The sequence below is a fragment of the Eucyclogobius newberryi genome, unplaced genomic scaffold (assembly GCF_026437365.1).
Source record: "Eucyclogobius newberryi isolate DKJ021-1_F unplaced genomic scaffold, fEucNew1.0.hap1 SCAF_2, whole genome shotgun sequence".
Taxonomy (NCBI): Eukaryota; Metazoa; Chordata; class Actinopteri; order Gobiiformes; family Gobiidae; genus Eucyclogobius; species Eucyclogobius newberryi.
The window spans coordinates 45,604,373-45,620,618 of record NW_027315834.1 but is presented as its reverse complement, the minus strand read 5'-3'; the positions used below and the strand labels follow the sequence as shown (position 1 = coordinate 45,620,618).

Genomic DNA, 16,246 nt, shown 5'->3' with positions numbered 1-16,246 from the left:
ACGAGCCTGTCAATAGTGAAACGAGCCTGTCATTAGTGAAACGAGCCTGTCAATAGTGAAACGAGCCTGTCACTAGTGAAACGAGCCTGTCATTAGTGAAACGAGCCTGTCAATAGTGAAACGAGCCTGTCATTAGTGAAACGAGCCTGTCAATAGTGAAACGAGCCTGTCATTAGTGAAACGAGCCTGTCAATAGTGAAACGAGCCTGTCAATAGTGAAACGAGCCTGTCACTAGTGAAACGAGCCTGTCAATAGTGAAACGAGCCTGTCATAGTGAAACGAGCCTGTCACTAGTGAAACGAGCCTGTCAATAGTGAAACGAGCCTGTCAATAGTGAAACGAACCTGTCATAGTGAAACGAGCCTGTCATTAGTGAAACGAGCCTGTCATAGTGAAACGAGCCTGTCATAGTGAAACGAGCCTGTCATTAGTGAAACGAACCTGTCATAGTGAAACGAGCCTGTCATTAGTGAAACGAGCCTGTCATAGTGAAACGAGCCTGTCAATAGTGAAACGAGCCTGTCACTAGTGAAACGAACCTGTCACTAGTGAAACGAGCCTGTCATTAGTGAAACGAGCCTGTCAATAGTGAAACGAGCCTGTCATTAGTGAAACGAGCCTGTCAATAGTGAAACGAGCCTGTCATTAGTGAAACGAGCCTGTCAATAGTGAAACGAGCCTGTCATTAGTGAAACGAGCCTGTCAATAGTGAAACGAGCCTGTCAATAGTGAAACGAGCCTGTCACTAGTGAAACGAGCCTGTCAATAGTGAAACGAGCCTGTCATAGTGAAACGAGCCTGTCACTAGTGAAACGAGCCTGTCAATAGTGAAATGAGCCTGTCAATAGTGAAACGAGCCTGTCATTAGTGAAACGAGCCTGTCATAGTGAAACGAGCCTGTCATAGTGAAACGAGCCTGTCATAGTGAAACGAGCCTGTCATTAGTGAAACGAACCTGTCATAGTGAAACGAGCCTGTCATTAGTGAAACGAGCCTGTCATAGTGAAACGAGCCTGTCAATAGTGAAACGAGCCTGTCATTAGTGAAACGAGCCTGTCATAGTGAAACGAGCCTGTCATTAGTGAAACGAGCCTGTCATAGTGAAACGAACCTGTCACTAGTGAAACGAGCCTGTCATTAGTGAAACGAGCCTGTCAATAGTGAAACGAGCCTGTCATTAGTGAAACGAGCCTGTCAATAGTGAAACGAGCCTGTCACTAGTGAAACGAGCCTGTCATTAGTGAAACGAGCCTGTCAATAGTGAAACGAGCCTGTCATTAGTGAAACGAGCCTGTCAATAGTGAAACGAGCCTGTCATTAGTGAAACGAGCCTGTCAATAGTGAAACGTGCCTGTCAATAGTGAAACGAGCCTGTCACTAGTGAAACGAGCCTGTCAATAGTGAAACGAGCCTGTCATAGTGAAACGAGCCTGTCACTAGTGAAACGAGCCTGTCAATAGTGAAATGAGGCTGTCAATAGTGAAACGAGCCTGTCATTAGTGAAACGAGCCTGTCATAGTGAAACGAGCCTGTCATTAGTGAAACGAGCCTGTCACTATTTAAACGAGCCTGTCAATAGTGAAATGAGGCTGTCAATAGTGAAACGAGCCTGTCATAGTGAAACGAGCCTGTCATAGTGAAACGAGCCTGTCATTAGTGAAACGAGCCTGTCATAGTGAAACGAGCCTGTCAATAGTGAAACGAGCCTGTCACTAGTGAAACGAACCTGTCACTAGTGAAACGAGCCTGTCATTAGTGAAACGAGCCTGTCAATAGTGAAACGAGCCTGTCATTAGTGAGACGAGCCTGTCAATAGTGAAACGAGCCTGTCACTAGTGAAACGAGCCTTTCATTAGTGAAACGAGCCTGTCAATAGTGAAACGAGCCTGTCATTAGTGAAACGAGCCTGTCATAGTGAAACGAGCCTGTCATTAGTGAAACGAGCCTGTCAATAGTGAAACGAGCCTGTCACTAGTGAAACGAGCCTGTCATTAGTGAAACGAGCCTGTCATTAGTGAAACGAGCCTGTCATTAGTGAAACGAGCCTGTCAATAGTGAAACGAGCCTGTCACTAGTGAAACGAGCTTGTCAATAGTGAAACGAGCCTGTCATAGTGAAACGAACCTGTCACTAGTGAAACGAGCCTGTCATTAGTGAAACGAGCCTGTCATAGTGAAACGAGCCTGTCATTAGTGAAACGAGCCTGTCACTAGTGAAACGAGCCTGTCATTAGTGAAACGAACCTGTCACTAGTGAAACGAGCCTGTCATAGTGAAACGAGCCTGTCATTAGTGAAACGAGCCTGTCATAGTGAAACGAGCCTGTCATTAGTGAAACGAGCCTATCATTAGTGAAACGAGCCTGTCATTAGTTGGTTAAACGAGCCTGTCATTAGGCGCTGGTACAGCTGGCAGCCCGGTGTAAACGCTCTCTCTTCTTTCTCACACTTATTGTGCTTTATCTCCTATATTTTGTAAATATAGTTAGTATATTTTTTCTATTTTACTGTACGATAGGGACACGCGCTGGAATAGTTTTTTAATTCAACTGTTTTTGACTTTTTTCGGCTGGATTTGAGCGTTTTTCGTTGCGTTCGTCGTGTTGTTGTGACGTGAGCTAGCTCCGAGCTAGCCCACCAGCCCCCCCCCGCGCCCTCCGGCCGCGCTAAAGTACGGCGTGTCGTCGGTACACGTTTATATACACGTTTATATGAAAGAGGAACTTCACGAACGATCGGGACACGCACTGGAATCGCTTTAAATTAACGTGTTTTGACTTTATTCGGCTGGATTGAGTGTTTTCGTCGTGTCGTTGCGATGTGTCTTGGCTCCGCCCCCCGGCTCTGGCCCCGCCCCCCGGCTCCGGCCCCGCCCGGCGCCGTACCGCGTTTCCACAAAGGAGGAACTCATGAAACTGCGGAGAACAGTCGTCTTACCCGGAGATCGTCACGTTATCCCGTCGCAATACTGACCTAACCTAATACTGATGTGCAATTCTGTCATATGTGCAATTACTGTGAAATTCATGTGCAATCTATGTGCTGTCGTGACACATATTCATGTGCAATTACTGTCGGGATCACATGCAATGGTATTTATTTATTTATTTGTCTATGGGAGTTTTTATTTATTTATAGGAGATCTTCTACTGAAAGTGTTTTTCAGACTTCCTATAAGTGATCTGTTCTTCTGTATCTACCTCTGTATCTACCTGCGTTGCACCAATGAAATTTCCCCATGTGGGACAATAAAGGAATATCTTATCTTATCTTATTAGTGAAACGAGCCTGTCACTAGTGAAACGAGCCTGTCATTAGTGAAACGAGCCTGTCACTAGTGAAACGAGCCTGTCATTAGTGAAACGAGCCTGTCACTAGTGAAACGAGCCTGTCAATAGTGAAACGAGCCTGTCATTAGTGAAACGAACCTGTCACTAGTGAAACGAGCCTGTCATAGTGAAACGAGCCTGTCATTAGTGAAACGAGCCTGTCATAGTGAAACGAGCCTGTCATTAGTGAAACGAGCCTGTCATAGTGAAACGAGCCTGTCATTAGTGAAACGAGCCTGTCATAGTGAAACGAGCCTGTCATTAGTGAAACGAGCCTGTCATAGTGAAACGAGCCTGTCAATAGTGAAACGAGCCTGTCATAGTGAAACGAGCCTGTCATTAGTGAAACGAGCCTGTCATAGTGAAACGAGCCTGTCATTAGTGAAACGAGCCTGTCACTAGTGAAACGAGCCTGTCAATAGTGAAACGAACCTGTCATTAGTGAAACGAGCCTGTCATTAGTGAAACGAACCTGTCATTGGTGAAACGAGCCTGTCATTAGTGAAACGAACCTGTCATTAGTGAAACGAACCTGTCACTAGTGAAACGAGCCTGTCATAGTGAAACGAGCCTGTCATTAGTGAAACGAACCTGGCATTGGTGAAACGAGCCTGTCATTAGTGAAACGAGCCTGTCATTAGTGAAACGAACCTGTCATTGGTGCGTTGGAGGCTCAAAAGCTTAAATGGAGTGGAAAATAACCTCAGATTCATCACCTTTTGTATCAGGAGATTTCTTGGAGGTCAAAGTTGAAAAAATAGCCAGCTACATCCTGGTTCTTGAACTCAGAGTGTTTATCTTGCCGCGCTCCTTCCTGGTGCGTTAACCCGGGATCATTGTCTAGTTTACGATTGTTTGCCGTGATCGCTCATTGTTCACGACGGACGGTTTAATGTTTCACCTGGTGTTTTTTATCTGAGCAGCTTTAGAACCATTTGCCCTGGTTTAGATCGGGGTTTATTTTCTATATAGATTTGTCTAAAACACCATCGGCTTCCAAAAACTGCGTTTCTGTGTCACATTTGGGGAGTATTTTAATAGTTATTGTATTTACTTAATAAAATCTCCAATTAAATAATATAAAAAAAAAAAACATTTTTTACTGCATCAGAGCATTTTTATTATTATTATTTTTTAAATAAAAGATGACGGATCAATAGATGTTTAAAAAAATAAGAATATTGCATTAAAGGATACGGATTATGTATTTATTTAATCAAATTTACTACAGAAAAATACAGAAAAATACAAAAAAAAACAATTTCTACTGCGTCTGAGCATTTTTAATCTTTTTTAATTAAAGATGGAGGATTAAAGAAAAGAGTATCGCTTTAAAGGAAACAGATTAATTATGAATAGTTATTGTATTTATTTAATCAAATTTAATATTAAATAATTCTAAAAATGAACCACAATATTGATCTAAAACATAAAAGGGAACATATTTTTTCAAATTAATATTATTTTCAGTGCGTGAGACGGATTAATTCACATACTCCACATAAAGCAAAGCGGTTATTACATTTCGGTTGATAATTACGCTGCGTTCATACGACCCTTAAGAAACGTGCGGTCAGTAAAAGAACTCCGCCCGTCTCCGCCCGACCTCTTTGACCAGGTTCACTGCCAGTCCTCCGTGGTTCAGAGCAAAAGATACAAAATGAGCCAACACTGTTTTTTAATTAATTTCAGAAGTGAATGTTTAATCTTTGCTGTACTTTCCCTTCTCTCAGTTCCTGCTGGATTCCCTGAGCGACCGGTTCGGGGCATCGGTGGAGGCTATATAAGAAAGGTGGTGGTGTTCACTCCTCCATCTCTCTGCTCTGACCACAGATCAACATGAGCTGCAGATGGGGGCTGGGCGTGAGCCTTTTTATCATTTTAGGTATTTAAAAAAACAGCCACGTGTTTGATGTTTCGTTCTAAAATCGAGGTGCATCTGTAACATTTTCTTTTTCTCTCTTAACAGTCGTGAAGACGGATGGACTGACTCCTACAGAGAGCCACACGTGTAAGTTTGAACGTCCTAACTAATTATGTTGTTCTCTTCATGATTATTGAATCCTAATTTTACATCTACTATTTCAAACGGCTGAAGCATTTAATCGTGTTCATCACAGCACATTGATTATTGAACAGATTGTTAACTATAAGTACTTGAGTAACTGTAATCTGGAGTATACGAGTGGTCCAAAACATACCACGTGACTCAGAGCGGGAATGAAATCAAAATGACGCAGGAAATAAGTGTTTAAGATGCATTCAACCTTATTTATCCCTCTATTTGGTCCTAAATTGAGCCCGTTTTAGTTCTTTTCTAGTTAAGATTTAGTCCAAGTGTGAACGCACCTTTAGTATTTGATGGAAAAAACATATTCTGCTCCTCAAACATTATAAACTGGGTCACATTTAGTTAACATTGCATTTTATGATCCAAGATTTATTTGAGTCATCTAAAACTAATCAACTTATTAATCAATTGTCCCATTGTAAATCAATCAATCAATCAATCCAAGCCCCACTATTTTATATTGAATTTCTCTGTATCATGACATCACATTATATATTGTTTGCTAAAATAGCCTTTTGTGTTTACTGAGTCTTTTGTACATTACAAAGCCATTTGTATACTGAAAATATTAGAAAAATGTGGATTATTTGACATTTTCTTCATTTATTAGTTTTTCATGCTCCTGGACATTAAAAAAACACACACAAAAAGACAACTATAACCTACTTATTTCCAAATCCTTTTATAGTCGTTCCACCTGGACCTTTTTACTTAAAGTCCCTACATTTAATTCATGCTTTAGCTTTGATAAAGGACTTAAACCCCGCACACGCTCAGTCTGCTCTCTGTCTAAACCCCGCACACGCTCAGTCTGCTCTCTGTCTAAACCCCGCACACGCTCAGTCTGCTCTCTGTCAGTCCAGTCCTCCAGCAGCAGTTTTACTTCTATATTTAACAAAGAACATCCGGTTTGAATTGTGGTGTTCCTTTCTGACCAGTGCAGACACGTGTTCGTCCTCCTGAGGGTTCAGAAAGGGTTTTGGGGCTCATTTCAGGAGAAGAAACTCATAGAAACCACAGAATCATGTTCTTTTTACAAAACAATCTAATGTGAAGCTTTCCTGAAAGCTCTTCATCTTGAATAAAACCCATCGGAAGCAAATACCATGTGGAAAATGACATTCTAACGTATAAAAACGAGGTGTGTGATTCTGGAGTTTGACAGGTGGGTTTGTGCTCAGACTCCTGCAGGACCTTCGGCAGCGGCGCGGTGCGGCCCTTCAACGGGACGCTCTTCCACGTCCGCTCCGACTGCAGCGTCACCCTCACCCGGTTCACCCACAACAGAGTGGAGTGCGCCGTCACCACGCGGCGGGGGCCCAACGGGCTCCTGGCACGCGTCGAAATCACCATCAACAAGATCCGGACCGTTCTGCACGACGGGAAAGTCCAGGTGGAGGCGACAGAGAGGTGAGGCTCGCGCGAGTCTGCGGTATTGAATGTGAGCTCCACGTTCTGTCGCATCGGGTGAAAAAAGCTGATATCAATGTGGGAGGAGGGATTTTTTAAAATGCAGCGCGGAAAAGTATTCCTCCCCTTTTCCCTGAGCGCAGCTGAGAGATTGAACCTTGACCTCATGATTTAATAGAGTCCTGTGAAGACCGTGTTGAGGAGCAAACAGCATCATGAGCTCCAAGGAACACATCAGAGGGATAAAGTTTAAGGCAGGGTTATTTATTTGTATCTTTATTATTTTCCCCCTCCATCCCTTGTTGGGAAATGGAAGGTTTTGTCTATGGGAGTTTTGTTTATAGGAGATCTTCTATTAAGAGTGTTTTTCAATCTTCCTATAAGTGATCTGTTCTTTTCCTCTGTATCTACCTGCGTTGCAACAATGAAATTTCCCCATGTGTGGACAATACAGGATTATTTTATGTTATCTTAGTAAACGATCTCCCAAGCTTTGAACATCTCACGGAGCAGTGTTCGATCCATCATCCTGAAATGAAAGAGTATGACCCAACTACAAACCTTCAGAGACGTCCACCAAAACCGTGATGAATTCTCAGTAGAAATGGATTCAAAAACTCCCTGAACGATATAGATTGATTATAGACAACAGAAAATAGTTTTCAAATCAAAAGAAAATTACTTCATCCGCGCTCTGGCCGCGATGCGAGAGGCGTGGCCGCGATGCGAGAGGCGTGACCGCGATGCGAGAGGCGTGACCGCGATGAGAGAGGCGTGGCTGCGATGCGAGAGGCGTGGCCATGACGCGAGAGGCGTGGCCGCGACGCGAGAGGCGTGACCGCGACGCGAGAGGCGTGACCGCGACGCGAGAGGCGTGGCCGCGACGCGAGGGGCGTGGCCGCGACGCGAGGGGCGTGGCCGCAACGCGAGAGGCGTGGCCGCAGCGCAGTCTGTGAAGGAGCTTTTCAGTGTCACACATTTCTCCCTCTGAACAGTTTAAGTGGGATTAATTCAGTTTATTTATTTAAAGACGTCACGTTTTTTATTGCTTTAAAATCTGTGTTTATATGTTTTATGTTTTTGAATTAAGTTGGTTTTATATAACGAGATATCACACAACTATTGTCAATGGAGCTTTAAAAATCATCCCCTTTAAAATCTTCCAAAGAACAGGAACTCTGAATTATAGTAGTCCACTCTGCCCAGTCCACTCTGCTCAGTCCACTCTGCTCAGTCCACTCTGCTCAGTCCACTCTGCTCAGTCCACTCTGCTCAGTCCACTCTGCTCAGGCCACTCTGCTCAGTCCACTCTGCCCAGTCCACTCTGCTCAGTCCACTCTGCTCAGTCCACTCTGCTCAGTCCACTCTGCCCAGTCCACTCTGCTCAGTCCACTCTGCTCAGTCCACTCTGCTCAGTCCACTCTGCTCAGTCCACTCTGCCCAGTCCACTCTGCTCAGTCCACTCTGCTCAGTCCACTCTGCCCAGTCCACTCTGCCCAGTCCACTCTGCTCAGTCCACTCTGCTCAGTCCACTCTGCTCAGTCCACTCTGCCCAGTCCACTCTGCTCAGTCCACTCTGCCCTGTCCACTCTGCCCTGTCCACTCTGCCCTGTCCACTCTGCCCTGTCCACTCTGCTCAGTCCACTCTGCCCTGTCCACTCTGCCCAGTCCACTCTGCCCTGTCCACTCTGCCCTGTCCAATCTGCCCTGTCCACTCTGCCCAGTCCAATCTGCCCCGTCCACTCTGCCCCGTCCACTCTGCTCAGTCCACTCTGCCCTGTCCACTCTGCTCAGTCCACTCTGCCCAGTCCACTCTGCTCAGTCCACTCTGCTCAGTCCACTCTGCTCAGTCCACTCTGCCCAGTCCACTCTGCTCAGTCCACTCTGCTCAGTCCACTCTGCTCAGGCCACTCTGCTCAGTCCACTCTGCCCAGTCCACTCTGCTCAGTCCACTCTGCTCAGTCCACTCTGCTCAGTCCACTCTGCCCAGTCCACTCTGCTCAGTCCACTCTGCTCAGTCCACTCTGCTCAGTCCACTCTGCTCAGTCCACTCTGCCCAGTCCACTCTGCTCAGTCCACTCTGCTCAGTCCACTCTGCTCAGTCCACTCTGCCCAGTCCACTCTGCCCTGTCCACTCTGCCCAGTCCACTCTGCCCTGTCCACTCTGCCCTGTCCAATCTGCCCTGTCCACTCTGCCCAGTCCAATCTGCCCCGTCCACTCTGCCCTGTCCACTCTGCTCAGTCCACTCTGCCCTGTCCACTCTGCTCAGTCCACTCTGCCCAGTCCACTCTGCTCAGTCCACTCTGCTCAGTCCACTCTGCTCAGTCCACTCTGCCCAGTCCACTCTGCTCAGTCCACTCTGCTCAGTCCACTCTGCTCAGTCCACTCTGCCCAGTCCACTCTGCTCAGTCCACTCTGCCCTGTCCACTCTGCCCCGTCCACTCTGCCCTGTCCACTCTGCTCAGTCCACTCTGCCCTGTCCACTCTGCTCAGTCCACTCTGCCCAGTCCACTCTGCTCAGTCCACTCTGCTCAGTCCACTCTGCTCAGTCCACTCTGCCCAGTCCACTCTGCTCAGTCCACTCTGCTCAGTCCACTCTGCTCAGTCCACTCTGCCCAGTCCACTCTGCTCAGTCCACTCTGCCCTGTCCACTCTGCCCTGTCCACTCTGCCCTGTCCACTCTGCCCTGTCCACTCTGCTCAGTCCACTCTGCCCTGTCCACTCTGCTCAGTCCACTCTGCCCTGTCCACTCTGCTCAGTCCACTCTGCCCTGTCCACTCTGCCTAAGAATAAACAGCATGTCTCTTTGAATTGCCTTTTACACGTTGCTTTTCTGTTTGTTTGCCAGTGTCCAGTTGCCCTATGACCACACATACCAGCACATCTTCCCCTACGGCGTCTACACCAAACTGAGGAGCTCCGTGCTCCCCCTGTCTGTCGTCTGGCACACTGCACCAGGAGGAATCGACACTTTATGGGTGAGACAAACATCCAGACCATGATTGAGGCTCACGTCGCTTTATACATTGTAATTGTGTTTATCTGGACTCAGTTTTGGAAAAAAACAAGAAGTTTCCACTCTCATCCAAGAGTCATTGTCAATCCGCAAATTTAGACCGGGAACTCAGGTATTTATTCGATTCTGTGGTGAGCCCCGCCCACTGGGTCCTCCTGAAGTAGAAGAAAAAGTTGTTTGTTACAACAGAAACTTACCCTCTTTTTTTTCTATCAATCTAGCCACTTGTCTACCATCAGTCCTTTAATGGGCCATTAGTCTCCCTTTTGTGTCCCTGGCTCATTCTCTTTCTCTTCCTTGAGGACCTGATTAACAATGATTCTTGGATGAGAGTCGAAACGTCGAAACGAGTCCAGATGAAACAACTGAACCTTTTTCTACAATGGAACACTCCTGGACAAATGAGAGATTACTCCCACATTGTATTGTGTTTGTCTGGTTCAGATCGAGATGGAGCTCCAGCTGAGCACGGCGATGGAGGGACTGTGTGGGAATCACCTCCAACGCGTCACATGTGAGACATTTAGGACTTTATTTATTACTGCAACATTGAAATTACATCCTGTGTTTTTGATCCCCGCAGTGGAAAACAGAGAGGAGCTGATATCAGGAAGTGTCCTGCCTGAAGATAACTGTAACATATGGGATCCAATCTTTACTATTAACCCTGTAGGTTATCGTTTTGTTTTTATTTTATTTATTATCCGGTCAAATGTAGTGGTCATGTCGTAGTCCGGATCAAAGATTGACAGATGGTTCATCAACTAAAGCAACTGGATAGATTTCTTACTATTTTCTTTTTTGTTTGATCAAAAAACTGGACTAGAACTCAAACATTTTGGTAACAGTCCATGTTTAGTCCTGACTCTGGCACCAGCAGGAGGCCGGTCCATGTTTAGTCCTGACTCTGGCACCAGCAGGAGGCCGGTCCATGTTTAGTCCTGACTCTGGCACCAGCAGGAGGCCAGTCCATGTTTAGTCCTGACTCTGGCACCAGCAGGAGGCCGGTCCATGTTTAGTCCTGACTCTGGCACCAGCAGGAGGCCGGTCCATGTTTAGTCCTGACTCTGGCACCAGCAGGAGGCCGGCCCATATTTTGTCCTGACTCTGGCACCAGCAGGAGGCCGGTCCATGTTTAGTCCTGACTCTGGGCACCAGCAGGAGGCCGGTCCATGTTTAGTCTTGACTCTTGCACCAGCAGGAGGCCGGTCCATGTTTAGTCCTGACTCTTGCACCAGCAGGAGGCCGGTCCATGTTTAGTCCTGACTCTGGCACCAGCAGGAGGCCAGTCCATGTTTAGTCCTGACTCTGGCACCAGCAGGAGGCCGGTCCATGTTTAGTCCTGACTCTGGCACCAGCAGGAGGCCGGTCCATGTTTAGTCCTGACTCTGGGCACCAGCAGGAGGCCGGTCCATGTTTAGTCTTGACTCTGGCACCAGCAGGAGGCCGGTCCATGTTTAGTCCTGACTCTGGCACCAGCAGGAGGCCGGTCCATGTTTAGTCCTGACTCTGGCACCAGCAGGAGGCCGGTCCATGTTTAGTCCTGACTCTGGCACCAGCAGGAGGCCGGCCCATGTTTTGTCCTGACTCTGGCACCAGCAGGAGGCCGGTCCATGTTTAGTCCTGACTCTGGCACCAGCAGGAGGTCGGTCCATGTTTAGTCCTGACTCTGGCACCAGCAGGAGGCCGGTCCATGTTTAGTCCTGACTCTGGCACCAGCAGGAGGCCGGTCCATGTTTAGTCCTGACTCTGGCACCAGCAGGAGGCCGGTCCATGTTTAGTCCTGACTCTGGGCACCAGCAGGAGGCCGGTCCATGTTTAGTCCTGACTCTGGCACCAGCAGGAGGCCGGTCCATGTTTAGTCCTGACTCTGGCACCAGCAGGAGGCCGGTCCGTGTTTAGTCCTGACTCTGGCACCAGCAGGAGGTCGGTCCATGTTTAGTCCTGACTCTGGCACCAGCAGGAGGCCGGTCCATGTTTAGTCCTGACTCTGGCACCAGCAGGAGGCCGGTCCATGTTTAGTCTTGACTCTGGCACCAGCAGGAGGCCGGTCCATGTTTAGTCCTGACTCTGGCACCAGCAGGAGGTCGGTCCATGTTTAGTCCTGACTCTGGCACCAGCAGGAGGCCGGTCCATGTTTAGTCCTGACTCTGGCACCAGCAGGAGGCCGGTCCATGTTTAGTCCTGACTCTGGCACCAGCAGGAGGCCGGTCCATGTTTAGTCCTGACTCTGGCACCAGCAGGAGGCCAGTCCATGTTTAGTCCTGACTCTGGCACCAGCAGGAGGCCGGTCCATGTTTAGTCCTGACTCTGGCACCAGCAGGAGGCCGGTCCATGTTTAGTCCTGATTCTGGCACCAGCAGGAGGCCGGCCCATATTTTGTCCTGACTCTGGCACCAGCAGGAGGCCGGTCCATGTTTAGTCCTGACTCTGGGCACCAGCAGGAGGCCGGTCCATGTTTAGTCTTGACTCTTGCACCAGCAGGAGGCCGGTCCATGTTTAGTCCTGACTCTTGCACCAGCAGGAGGCCGGTCCATGTTTAGTCCTGACTCTGGCACCAGCAGGAGGCCAGTCCATGTTTAGTCCTGACTCTGGCACCAGCAGGAGGCCGGTCCATGTTTAGTCCTGACTCTGGCACCAGCAGGAGGCCGGTCCATGTTTAGTCCTGACTCTGGGCACCAGCAGGAGGCCGGTCCATGTTTAGTCTTGACTCTGGCACCAGCAGGAGGCCGGTCCATGTTTAGTCCTGACTCTGGCACCAGCAGGAGGCCGGTCCATGTTTAGTCCTGACTCTGGCACCAGCAGGAGGCCGGTCCATGTTTAGTCCTGACTCTGGCACCAGCAGGAGGCCGGCCCATGTTTTGTCCTGACTCTGGCACCAGCAGGAGGCCGGTCCATGTTTAGTCCTGACTCTGGCACCAGCAGGAGGTCGGTCCATGTTTAGTCCTGACTCTGGCACCAGCAGGAGGCCGGTCCATGTTTAGTCCTGACTCTGGCACCAGCAGGAGGCCGGTCCATGTTTAGTCCTGACTCTGGCACCAGCAGGAGGCCGGTCCATGTTTAGTCCTGACTCTGGGCACCAGCAGGAGGCCGGTCCATGTTTAGTCCTGACTCTGGCACCAGCAGGAGGCCGGTCCATGTTTAGTCCTGACTCTGGCACCAGCAGGAGGCCGGTCCGTGTTTAGTCCTGACTCTGGCACCAGCAGGAGGTCGGTCCATGTTTAGTCCTGACTCTGGCACCAGCAGGAGGCCGGTCCATGTTTAGTCCTGACTCTGGCACCAGCAGGAGGCCGGTCCATGTTTAGTCTTGACTCTGGCACCAGCAGGAGGCCGGTCCATGTTTAGTCCTGACTCTGGCACCAGCAGGAGGTCGGTCCATGTTTAGTCCTGACTCTGGCACCAGCAGGAGGCCGGTCCATGTTTAGTCCTGACTCTGGCACCAGCAGGAGGCCGGTCCATGTTTAGTCCTGACTCTGGGCACCAGCAGGAGGCCGGTCCATGTTTAGTCTTGACTCTGGCACCAGCAGGTGGCCGGTCCATGTTTAGTCCTGACTCTGGCACCAGCAGGAGGCCGGTCCATGTTTAGTCCTGACTCTGGCACCAGCAGGAGGCCGGTCCATGTTTAGTCATGACTCTGGCACCAGCAGGAGGCCGGTCCATGTTTAGTCCTGACTCTGGGCACCAGCAGGAGGCCGGTCCATGTTTAGTCCTGACTCTGGCACCAGCAGGAGGCCGGTCCATGTTTAGTCCTGACTCTGGCACCAGCAGGAGGCCGGCCCATGTTTAGTCCTGACTCTGGCACCAGCAGGAGGCCGGTCCATGTTTAGTCCTGACTCTGGCACCAGCAGGAGGCCGGCCCATGTTTAGTCCTGACTCTGGCACCAGCAGGAGGTCGGTCCCTGAGGTCCTCAGAGTCAGAGATGGTTCATATGGGACTAACATGTCCGAGATGTACTTTGGTGCTAGGCCATTGAGAGACTTGTACACAAGCAAATGTGAAACAAAAATACATAAACCCTCAGCTTCTAGTGATTATAATACTTTTACTTGTACTTTTGTGCTTTGTTACTTTGCACCACTGGTAACTTGGTAACTGGTAAAGACACGCCTGGTCTCAAAGCAGAACCGCTCCGCTGGATTTCATGCCTCACTTGTATAACGGCTCCAGGGCTTTGTATAATGTGTAATGTGTAATGAGAGAGATGATTTACAGACATGGTCCGTTTTTTGTTTCAAAAAAACCTAATGGAAAATAAGTGCATCCACTGATAATATCAGTGTGAAACAATGAATGTCTTTAATTCACCCAGAGGTTCAGACAAAGTCCTTGTTTTTACTGTTTTTTTACTCTGATGATGTCACACTTTACAGACCCGTTAATGAACTGATAAAAATGTAAATATACATTTTCTAACAGGGATGCAGACACTTTTTTTCCTACACTCTGGACTGTCTGACGGACTCGACCTTAGATTACATCAGGCTGTGTGAAGAGAACATCCACACCTTTGAGCAGAGTCGGGACGTCGGGTGCTCCTTCTTCAAAGAGGTGGTGCGACAATGTGGCAACCACAGCTACGTCTGGAGTGCCTGGAGGGACATAACCCACTGCGGTCAGTTTTACTCAAGAAACAGTTCTAAATGAAAGGAGACGTATTGTGCAAGGACGTAGTGTTGAGCCTTAACATAAGTAGATCATTATTTTACGTTCAGCTCCTTGTTAAGACACGGTATTGATCAAAAAACTGCTTGATAACAGAAACATGTTTGATTTCCTGTTCAAAACTGCAGAACTGTAAGCCCCGCCCCCTCTTCATAGGGACATTTCACAGATTGTCATTTACGCGTTTTATTTTTGAAAAGTGGTTGCCTGTTTTATAACTCCACATGTGGAGTTTTATCTTTATTTTATTTTTTTATCTAAGTTGTTTTCTTATTTATTTTTATAATTAATACAATTATTTTTAATTTAAGTTTTGTTTTTGTTTTGTTTTTAGATTTTTTTCTTCATTTTTTTAATTAAAGTTTTTTTTTTTTCCCATGGTTTCTTTTCTTTTTTTTCTTTATCAACATACAAACAAACACAATGAAAAACTAGAACAAGACCAGAGAGAGAGAAACGACAGTAGACATCCAGCAAATAATAAAGAAAAAAAAGAAAATAAGAGAAAATTAAGGCACAAAACCCCCAAAAAACGTCCCATTTTGTCCCAACTCTGTCAAATTTGTCAGATAAGCCCCGCCCCCTCTTCATAGGAACATTTCACGGATTGTCATGGACGTGTTTTATTTTGAAAAGTGGCTGCGTGACATTTTATAACTCCACGTGTCACTTGGAGTCTTATTTTTCTTTTTTGTCCTTATTTTATTTTTATTTTTTTAATTTGTATTTATATATTTAACAACACATAAACAAACACAATGAAAAACAAGACTAGAGAGAGCGAAACGACGAGTAAAAAACAGTAGACATCCAGCAAATAATAAAGAAAAATAAAAAAAATAAAATGAAAATCAAAGTCACACAAAACGCCCCAAAAAACGTCAAATACAGGGATGTGGGCGGGGATAGGGGATAGGTGAAAACAAGACCGGATTAACTCAAACACGATGGAATCAATTAAAAATGAAACTAGCGATGAGGAAACACAGTTGTGACAAGGTTAAAGTAGATTTTTCAGAATACGTTTGAACAAATGTGCGTCGATTTTTTTTCTTAGATGCGCCCGAATGTCCCGGGGATCTGTCCTACGTGGAGGAGGGCCACGCCTTTTTGCCCAGCTGTTCGAATCCAAACGCCGACAGCTCTGAGCTCACCAGCGCCTGCGTCTGCCCCAGTGGTGAGGACGCGCCAGCACATTACAAATGCAAATGTGTGAAAAATCTAAATATGTGATGTAATGTTGTCCAGGAATAAAATACATAATATAAAAAAGTTACAATATACATACAAGTCCATAATATAATGAAGAAATTAAGAGAAACAGTTTAATTTTCTATGTTCAGGAAAAGCCTCAACTTAAGATGTCTGAAATTTCTGAAAGAAGATAAACACAACAATTTCTGATCAAATTAAATAATATTAGACAATAATTTTATATATATAAAAAAATTGAATATTAGACAGTAAATGTATATAAAAAAATAAAGTTTTGTTATCCAAGACGTCTGGATATATTTTAAAAACAAATAGAAGAACTAGAATTAAATCAAATCCAAGCAGAAATAGAGAATTGCACAAAAACTATCTTAAAAGTCTGTTTATCTGGAGGGAAATGAGGAGCAAATGTTAAATATTGTTGGTGCATATGTTTAGTCAAAAGGCTTTTTAATTTTCTGAAATCGTAAATAGATTTTTGTGTTTGGGAATAATTAACATACATTTTGCTACTCTTTTTGACCCAAATACTGCCGTTTTCA

The 16,246-nt window shown here is 46.6% G+C and overlaps 1 protein-coding gene across 1 annotated transcript in view; it reads left to right on the top strand.

Moving 5' to 3' along the window:
* Positions 1-5,167: 5,167 nt before the first annotated feature.
* The window catches only part of LOC140367179 (mucin-19), a 49,579-nt gene continuing 38,500 nt past the window's right edge, over positions 5,168-16,246 (top strand). The window contains exons 1-8 of the mRNA XM_072453533.1: positions 5,168-5,213; positions 5,298-5,339; positions 6,581-6,809; positions 9,659-9,788; positions 10,271-10,340; positions 10,410-10,495; positions 14,244-14,439; positions 15,547-15,666. Of these exons, the coding sequence (XP_072309634.1) occupies positions 5,168-5,213; positions 5,298-5,339; positions 6,581-6,809; positions 9,659-9,788; positions 10,271-10,340; positions 10,410-10,495; positions 14,244-14,439; positions 15,547-15,666 (919 nt within the window). The remainder of the gene's footprint in view (positions 5,214-5,297; positions 5,340-6,580; positions 6,810-9,658; positions 9,789-10,270; positions 10,341-10,409; positions 10,496-14,243; positions 14,440-15,546; positions 15,667-16,246) is intronic.